Source organism: Anarrhichthys ocellatus, unplaced genomic scaffold, assembly GCF_004355925.1.
Source record: "Anarrhichthys ocellatus isolate YVR2014 unplaced genomic scaffold, GSC_Weel_1.0 scaffold2107, whole genome shotgun sequence".
Taxonomy (NCBI): domain Eukaryota; kingdom Metazoa; phylum Chordata; class Actinopteri; order Perciformes; family Anarhichadidae; genus Anarrhichthys; species Anarrhichthys ocellatus.
In genome coordinates, this window is record NW_022282081.1 from 1 (window position 1) to 8,737 (window position 8,737).

The 8,737-nt window shown below is 48.1% G+C and overlaps 3 protein-coding genes across 6 annotated transcripts; 2 read left to right on the top strand and 1 right to left on the bottom strand.

Moving 5' to 3' along the window:
• Nucleotides 1-193: 193 nt before the first annotated feature.
• Nucleotides 194-2,449, bottom strand: LOC116378141 (uncharacterized). The gene is made up of 9 exons (XM_031839952.1): nucleotides 2,434-2,449; nucleotides 1,983-2,171; nucleotides 1,776-1,898; nucleotides 1,378-1,610; nucleotides 1,169-1,306; nucleotides 907-1,094; nucleotides 625-704; nucleotides 455-538; nucleotides 194-376 (listed from the first exon to the last, which is right to left on the bottom strand). The coding sequence occupies exons 2-9, from the start codon at nucleotides 2,167-2,169 to the stop codon at nucleotides 246-248; spliced, it is 1,164 nt and encodes a 387-aa protein (XP_031695812.1). The 5' UTR covers nucleotides 2,170-2,171; nucleotides 2,434-2,449; the 3' UTR covers nucleotides 194-245.
• A 307-nt stretch (nucleotides 2,450-2,756) lies between these two features.
• On the top strand, nucleotides 2,757-6,641 carry setdb2 (SET domain bifurcated histone lysine methyltransferase 2). Of its 4 annotated transcripts, none has more exons than XM_031839949.1 (11): nucleotides 2,757-3,045; nucleotides 3,401-3,514; nucleotides 3,601-3,693; nucleotides 3,917-4,050; nucleotides 4,132-4,413; nucleotides 4,550-4,878; nucleotides 4,958-5,127; nucleotides 5,209-5,438; nucleotides 5,689-5,883; nucleotides 5,996-6,084; nucleotides 6,150-6,639. In XM_031839949.1, exons 1-11 carry the CDS (start codon nucleotides 2,988-2,990, stop codon nucleotides 6,313-6,315), a joined length of 1,860 nt encoding a protein of 619 aa, XP_031695809.1. In that variant the 5' UTR covers nucleotides 2,757-2,987; the 3' UTR covers nucleotides 6,316-6,639. The 4 variants fall into 4 exon arrangements, with proteins under 4 accessions (XP_031695809.1, XP_031695810.1, XP_031695808.1 ...); XM_031839950.1 differs by having other exon boundaries at nucleotides 6,001-6,084; nucleotides 6,150-6,259; XM_031839948.1 differs by having other exon boundaries at nucleotides 6,001-6,641.
• Nucleotides 6,642-7,352: 711 nt separating this feature from the next.
• creg1 (cellular repressor of E1A-stimulated genes 1) lies at nucleotides 7,353-8,537 on the top strand. Its single transcript, XM_031839953.1, has 2 exons — nucleotides 7,353-7,679; nucleotides 8,348-8,537. Exons 1-2 carry the CDS (start codon nucleotides 7,371-7,373, stop codon nucleotides 8,483-8,485), a joined length of 447 nt encoding a protein of 148 aa, XP_031695813.1. The 5' UTR covers nucleotides 7,353-7,370; the 3' UTR covers nucleotides 8,486-8,537.
• The last annotated feature ends 200 nt before the right edge of the window (nucleotides 8,538-8,737 follow it).

The following is an 8,737-nucleotide window of genomic DNA, read 5'->3' on the forward strand; positions in this document are numbered from 1 at the left end:
ACACACACACTATATAAAATGAGAAACTAAAGACTTAAATGTTTCATAATACAGACAATAAATAGTTTGACACATTGTTCAGATTATTCACATGGATTTTATTTGTTACTGATTGTTATTATATTACGTATAAATACATTTATTAAGTATTATTTCATTCCACACAAACATAAACAAAAGAAAACATTTTTGATTTTCAAATTAAAATAATAAATTAAATAAAGACTTTTATTTTGGTAATCTGGTCACTCCATGTCCTTCAGGATGTCGGGGATGAACTCCTGGGCGTCTCTCAGCTGGTCCCTCCACTCCGGTGGGATGGCCCCCCCGGCCCCCAGCAGGGCCCCCAGCGCCGCCCCGCGGTTACAGTTCTCACCTGGAACAGGAAGTCAACAACCAGTTTCAGTTGGTGGAGCCTGGACCCTAAACCTGGACTCAAAGCTTCTGTACGAACCTCCACAGTTGGTGTTGGTCAGGATTCCTCCACCGACGTCGTCGTGGAACTCGTGAGCCAGATAGAACAAGCTGGACAGAGCTCCTGTTGGGTCACAACAAACAACACGTCAGAGCTTCGTCAGCGGTCACATGACCGGCTCAACAGGATCACATGACGCCGGGTTGGACCTTTCGTGTAGCAGGCCAGGCCCAGGTAGTTCACGGCGCTCTGGTGGACCTTCAGCTGCTCGTCAGAACCCCAAGGGAACCTGCAGCACAAAGACAGGAAGCTCTTCAATGGGCTCAGCTTTTATTGTGGAAGATCTGCAGGAAGTGGTGACGAACACGGGTCACTAAAGACCACGAACGCGGGTCACTGAAGACCACAAACGCGGGTCACTGAAGACCACAAACGCGGGTCACTGAAGACTGAAATGGTTCGATCTCATCGTGCTGGCGGCGCATTCGAACCTGGCCGCCTTGCGTCCGTAGCTGCGGCAGTCCTCCCAGGCGTCCAGCTTCTTCAGAGCGCGCTCTGCCTGCTGCCGGACGCTGGCTCCGCCCAGAACGGCGTGCAGCGCCCGGCCGTAGATCGACACGTACTCTGGCACCTTCGGGTGGGGATGGGTGAGCTTTACGAACTCCACGGCTGCTGAGACCTGGAGACAAGCGAGATGTCAAAGGTCAGACGGAGAACGTCCTCTTTGTGTTTAAAGGTGCGTTAGAAACCCACAGCTTGCTCCTCATTGGCCGAGGCGGACAGCAGGATGAAGGGGAGGATCATGGGAAGGCAGCCGATGGCGTCCAGCTGGCTGTCTGGAAACGAGGAGCTCAACTTTTGCCGGCTGCGTTTTTCTGCAAATGCCAGAACCTGAAAAACAAAAAGAGGTTCAGTACTTAAGAAACACAGCTGGTGGTTGTGTGAGGGTGCGTTTGTTTTACCTGACGGGGTGAGGTCGGCCTGCTGTCCTGCCAGCTGGAGAAGAAGGAGCGGTGGGAGGACTCGGCGTAGGTGTCGCGGTGCGAGCTGGGCGTCGTCAGGAAGTGGACGTAGTCCGACAGGACGGTGGCTCTGGCGTCTGGCTGAGAGACGTCAACGAAACGTCCGTCGACAAGTGAGCGGGCGACTCGGAGGGAACAAAGGACGTTAAGGGTGTTGTCCCCGGACTGAAGACCTGAAGACCACCAACAGAGATCACTAGAGAGCAGGAACAGAGATCACTACAGACCAGGAACAGAGATCACTACAGACCAACAACAGATATCACTACAGACCAACAACAGATATCACTACAGACTCCTCAGTATCAGTACACAGTATCAATACTAGTACTCAGTACCTTGATGGTAGTGGACCGAGCCTTTGGAGGTCTTCCACAGGTCCAGTTTGTCATGGAGGATCACGTTACCGACCACATCGGGTCGCTTGGCGCCGGAGGACCAGGCGGTCCGACCGCTACCGGCTGGAACACCGGAAAAAAAGTGTCCCGTTAAACCACAAGAACATAAACAGGGTCTCCAGGTCTTGATGGTCCAGGTCTTCGTACCGGTGTTGGAGAGGCTGAGGATGCTGGACGGGTGCCGGTCTCTGGGGGACGTGAAGCCGGCGATCCAGCCTCCGAAGTCCCTCCTGATATCGTCCACGTCGTAGTACCAGTGGACCGGCATGGACATGGAGTCACCCGCACACATCCCCCACAATGCACTGCTCACCGACCGCCGCACCCGAGTCATCTCTGCTGCACCACAACAGAACTTCATGTTATATTTTATATATCTAATAAGTACCAACAGAACTTCGTGTTATATTCTATATATCTAATAAGTACCAACAGAACTTCGTGTTATATTCTATATATCTAATAAGTACCAACAGAACTTCGTGTTATATTTTATATATCTAATAAGTACCAACAGAACTTCGTGTTATATTTTATATATCTAATAAGTATCAACAGAACTTCGTGCTGTATAATATATATTTATAATATAACTCACCTCTCGCTGTGGTTTTCTGTTCTTAATGATTCCGCATTTTTAAACTTGCATAACTTTATTTGGAGGAAACTATGCCCTGAGCAAAGGCTAGCAGGCTGATATACCGCGTTCAGCGAACATATACTGACTATAATAATAAAAACTACGTAATCAACAATTTGATATCTGTAAAAAATAATGAGGCAAAACAACGTTTCTGGTGATACAGGCGATAAAACACAAAGGTTAAGAGACGAAAAGCTGCCTGGAAAACAATACCAGGGGGCATAATTAACCAAAATATACGGTGGCCGTTGAGTATCATTATAAACGGAGAACGTACCTAAATCAGTTAAAACGCGAATGTGTAACCAAGCTAGTAAGATGCTAACGTTAGTGTATTAAACATTAAATTGTCCTCAACCGGTCAAAGAGGACGTAACGACTCACGAGGAACTTCCGGTATTACTCGTAGACCGTAAATAAGAAGACATTACTGGAAGCTAACAGCTAGCTTAACAAGCCAACAAATCTGATTGTTTTCAGCTAGCCGGCTAAGCTAGCTGGTTGCTAGCATGCTAACGTCTGTTTCAGTGATGGAAATGGAGGAAAATCTAGATCCTCGTGAAGTCGGTAAGAACTCGTGTTTACTTATTATTGTTTTACTTATTGAGTTACTGTTAAAGCCAGGTCTGATGTGGGTCTGATGTAGACCAGGTCTGATGTAGACCAGGTCTAACAGACCTAAATACTGTGGGTCTGATGTAAACCAGGTCTGATGTAGACCAGGTCTAACAGACCTAAATACTGTGGGTCTGATGTAGTCCAGGTATGATGTAGACCAGGTCTAACAGACCTAAATACTGTGGGTCTGATGTAGTCCAGGTCTGATGTAGACCAGGAATGATGTGGGTTTGATGTAGACCAGGTCTGATGTGGTCTAGATATTTAAATATTCAGGATTCATTTAAATGTCTTTGTCTTTCAGAGCGAGCCAAAGCCTTCTGGTCCGAGGAGGACGTGGACCAGGTCTTCAGTGGTGTGTTTGAGTACCTGGACCACCTGAAGAAGGTCCTGAAGAAGAACACAGCGACAGACAAAGGTGGGGCCTCTTGGTTCTTCTTCTTCGGTGGTATTGAAGTGCACTTCCTGTTGGGCTGACAGTCACTTCCTGTTTGTGTCCATCAGAGTACGTTCAGGGTCTGAAGCTTCTGGAGAGTCTCAACGGTCCTCCAGTCTCCTCTCAGGACTCCTCTGTGGTCCAGGTGGTCATCGGCTCAGGTAAACACAGGCTTTTATTCTGAAACTTTACTGTCATTACACCCACACCAGTAAAGACCTGTAAGAACCAGTATAAACTAGTAAAGACCAGTATGAACCAGTACTCTGTGTCTCTATTTAGATGGAATATGTGTAATGGCTGAATTAGATGTTTAAATTAATAAATATTTCTATGTAAATAAAGAACCTGTGTGTCTTAATTTGGTGGCATCTTCCTGTCCAGATGAGCTGTTCCCGGCTGACTCCTCCCCCTCTAACGGGACGTCCAGCTCAGCAGCTCCCCCTTCAGGCCGAGAGGAGCTACTGCCTCCTCTGACTCCAGTCCAGCTGCAGTACGAGCCTCACTCCTGCTGCAAGGTACACAAGTACACACTCTGTGTACTATATACTGTGTACTACACACTCTGTACTTCACACTGTATTGTTGTTTCCCTTCAGGCCTGCCTGCCCTCTTTACCCAGCATGCCTCAGTGCACCCCTGCGTTCTGGGGTCAGAACCCCCTGAAGGTTCCGCTGCTCTGCGGCTTTAAGAGGCTGAGCGCAGTGCCGCTGATGATGTCACTGAGAGGAGGCGAGGACGAGGAGGGGGCGGAGCCTAACGAGCCGGAGGACGAGGAGGACTGGGACGTCCTGTACAAGGCCCCGTGTGGACAGAGTCTCCGGAACCATGAGGACGTGATGCGCTTCCTGTTGGCCACCGAGAGCTACGACGTCCTGCAGGTTTGTGACGACGCATTCAGGGACCAAGTACGACAATCTCAAAGTGCTCCACTGTCAGAGTACAAGTACTGTGACTGATGTATTCTTATGTATAAAGTAGTAGAGTAAATGTACTTGGTTGCCTTCAACCCTCCAGGTGGACTTCTTCACCTTTAATGCCTCGGTTCAGTTGGACCCGCCCCCTCAGGCGGGTCCCCGGTGCCCAGAGATGGACCTGAGCCGGGGGTTAGAGCCCACGCCGGTGCAGCTCTGTGTCGGTGACGGCGGCGCTCGACCCGCCGAGTTCCGCTACCGGAAGGACCGCTGGCCGCACGGCTGCTTCTTGACCCGCGGCCCGGCGCTGTTCCACGTCTGCTGCGACTGTACCGATGGCTGCGCCGACGTCCGGCGCTGTGCCTGCGCCGCCGTGACCGGAGGAGGGCAGCGCTACGACCACCATAGGCTGCCGGACCCGGTTCCCTCAGGGTGAGAACCCGCTAACTACAGAACCCGCTCAAACAGGAAGTGACCTCGTGACCTCACGCTGATCCTGAATGTCCTTTAGCGTGTACGAGTGCGGCCCGTGGTGCGGCTGCGTCCGGACCCGCTGTCAGAACCGGCTGGTCCAGAGAGGGATCCGAGTCCGCCTCCAGGTCTTCCAGACCGACGGCCGAGGCTGGGGGGTCCGATGCCGCGACGACCTGGACCGCGGCACGTTCGTGTGCGTTTACGCAGGTGAGACACGGCCAATGGTTGCCATGTTTGAGGATCTTTTAAAGTGAACGGTTGACCTTAAACGCCTCGCGGTGTGTTCAGGTGTCACCCTACAGAGGAGTCAGAGTCCTGCCGAGCCGTCGCCCCCGAAGCTGACGAGGTCTGACCTCCCGTCTGACGACGAAGTGGAGGTGGTCACCGAGTGGCTGCCCCCCCCGGTGCTGGAGGGGCGGAGCACCGTGCTGGAGCCCCCCCGACCCACGTCACCCACCCCCCACGTCCCCGTGATCCAGAGACCCAATGACGCCGCTACACCACAGGACCGAGACCAGGTTCCAATGTACTCTAATACTGAACTCAAGTATCAAGTACTTGTACTGTACTTTGTACTTCTACTATAACGGAGTAGAAATACAGCAGTACAACAAAACATATACATATATAACATATAAATACATAAGAGAGTGGGAGCTTTTTGATTGTCTCCACACGGCTCTCAACATGGCAACAGCTCAGCTGGCAGTTAGCAGCTAACAGTGCTAATAGAGCTAACAATACTTTAACATGTCCTTCTGTCTCCAGACCGTTCTGGTCGGCGCTCCGGAGCCTCCGTCTCCTCCTCCAGATGAGTCAGGTGACCTGTCTCCTCCTCCGGAGAAGGAGGTCTCCGTGAACGGCGTGGAGACGAGGAGGAACCTGAAGAGAGCGAAGGAGACGGTGAAGGACGTCTACTTCCTGGACGCCAGCAAGGAGGGAAACGTGAGCCGCTTTCTCAACGTAAGACGATTTATTTTAATAAATATACTGTGTATATATATATATATAATGTGTAAATATACATTATATACTACAGGAGAGATGGTTCTATCTCACACTCTGCTCCCTACAGCACAGCTGTCAGCCCAACCTGTTCGTCCAGAATGTCTTCACCGACTCTCACGACCCCGGCTTCCCCGTCGTGGCCTTCTTCACCAGCAGGTGAGGAAGAGGAGGATGGTTGTTGTTGGTGGTGGTGGTGGTCATAAACATTGTCTCTCTCTCAGGGTGGTGAAGGCCGGCACTGAGCTCACGTGGAACTACTCCGCCGACTCTCAGAGTAAACAGGAAGTGCCCTGTCTCTGCAGTAGCAGCGGTTGCCAGGGAAGGTTCACCATCGAGAATCAGCTGTGTGAGGTGTGTGAGGTCAGAGGTCAAGGTGACACACAGTAACCACCCCCCCACCAGGTCACTTCTGTACGCTTTTTATGTTTTTCTTAATAAATCTAAATTTATAAAAATCCGTTTCGCTGTTTTATTTTTAAAGGCTGTCATACTGTGTTTGTAGTTTCATTTCAGAGTTAGAATTTGTGAGACTTTTATTTTGTAAAATGTGTTTCAAGTATGAATGTCCATCTCTAAAGCTTTTTTATTTGGAAACTCCATTGCAGGAAGTGTGGGAGGATTCTCTGTTTTTTAACTGCCACTAAATCTTTTATTTTGAAACTTCTAACTTCATTTGTAACCTGTCACTTTAGATTCTAGGATTTATTATTTTCATAATAAAACACAGGAGTGCTCCATGAAATATTTACTCAAAATAAATAAAAATAGAATATAGATAATAAAATAGAACAAAATGTATTGTTTGGGGGGCTCTCGGGTCCAGAAGGTTAAAAGTATCAATAAATAAAGATATTTAAAAAAAACTAGATAATATTCACAATAGATATAAACTGTAATGTTCCACTTACGAGTCGGAGACAGAGTGAAGTCCTTGCAAGAGGTTTATTAACACAAACCATCAACAATAGTGCCGAGCAACTCCAGCCAACATCATCGGTCTTCTTACAGTGTGTTTTAACAACTCTCTTCTTCGTTGGTTCCGGTCTCACAACCTTGACTAGCTCCCGACACAGAACAGGTAACCCCCTCCTCCCCTCTGCTCTATCAATCACAGGCACGCACCTTGACTAACGTGTACAGTGCGTCCTGTGATTGGCCAGAGAGAGGGAAGTGACAGCCTGACCCCTCTACTACCAGCTGCTACTGTACAGGGTCGCTACAATACCTACTTGTATACACTTTGTGTAATATCATTGAAAACTTTTGGTTTTATTTATCATCGATGCTTCTATTTTGAAGGACTTCCTGTTATACCGGTCTTCCTGTTACACCCGTGACTGTGGCTTTTATTTTGAAACTCCGCCCCGGATCCCCGCGCGTTGTTTACATGTATATATATTACGTCATTCTCTTCCGGACTCACACCGACACTGAATACGACCATGAGCGCTCTTCTGCGGGCTTCGTGTGTGCTTCTCCTCGGCCTCCTCTTCTCCTCCTCCTCCTCCTCCTCCTCCTGCAGGGACCGGGACCGGGTCCGGATCCCGCCTCACGACCAGGTGGCCCGGGTCGCGCGCTTCGTGGCCCACCAGGTAGACTGGGCCTCCATGGCCACCGTCTCTACCCACGAGCCGGTGGTGGGTCGGCCGTTCTCCAACGTGTTCTCGGTCAGCGACGGACCGGAGAGCTCCGGTACCGGGGTCCCCTACATGTACCTGACCCGCATGGAGATCTCGGTCCAGGACCTGCAGGTGACGTATAGTCCTCGTGACTGTCTGTGGTTCAGAGTTTAGTTTCTATAAGTTATATTTAAATTAACATTTAGCTATTTGATACAGTGGATAATTACTTTATGGTATTTTTGATATCTTATGGGAATATATAATATAATATAAAGTAATATAGTATAATATAACTTAGCATAATATAGTATATTATGTTATAACATAATATATTATAATGTATTATAATCCAGTGTGTTTGTAGTGAAGGTTTTATTTCAACATTTAGTTCAAAGTGAATTAGTTTAATAAATGATTTTAATACTTTAGACTCTAACAGAAGTTTAAATGTTTTATTCTTTCATAACTCTTTTAGGGTTCAATCTATTGATTCTTAATGAATAAATGTAGTTATTGTATAATTGTAGATATTTAATTCACTACTGAATAATATTGTAAGTTATGAAAACGGTTGACAGTTGATGTTACATCAGAAGCTCCACCATGACTCAGCACTTCTTCACAGAGTGACTCAGCAGTTTGAGGGTTAAAGTCATGTGATGCAAATGTACAGAGCTGAGTGTACTGTGGCCTGTTTAGGCTCAATAACAACCTAGTAGTAGTAGTAGTAGTACCCTTGTCTGTAGTGAGCAGTACTAGTAGTACTGCTCACTACAGACTCAGGTGTGTCCCTACAGGTGAACCCTGAGGCGTCTCTCTCCATGTCTTTGGCTCAGACAGACTTCTGCAGACTTCAAGGCTTCGACCCTCAAAGTCCTTTATGTGCTCACATCATCCTGACTGGGTCTGTGCTGGAGGTACACACACACACATAAACACACTCACACACACACACATAAACACACTCATACACACTCACACACACATATACACACACACACACACACACACACATATACACACTCACACACATATACACACTCACACACACCCACACACATACACACTCACACACACTTATACACACTCACACACACTTATACACACTCACACACACATATACACACTCACACACACATATACACACTCACACACACATATACACACTCACACACACATATACACAC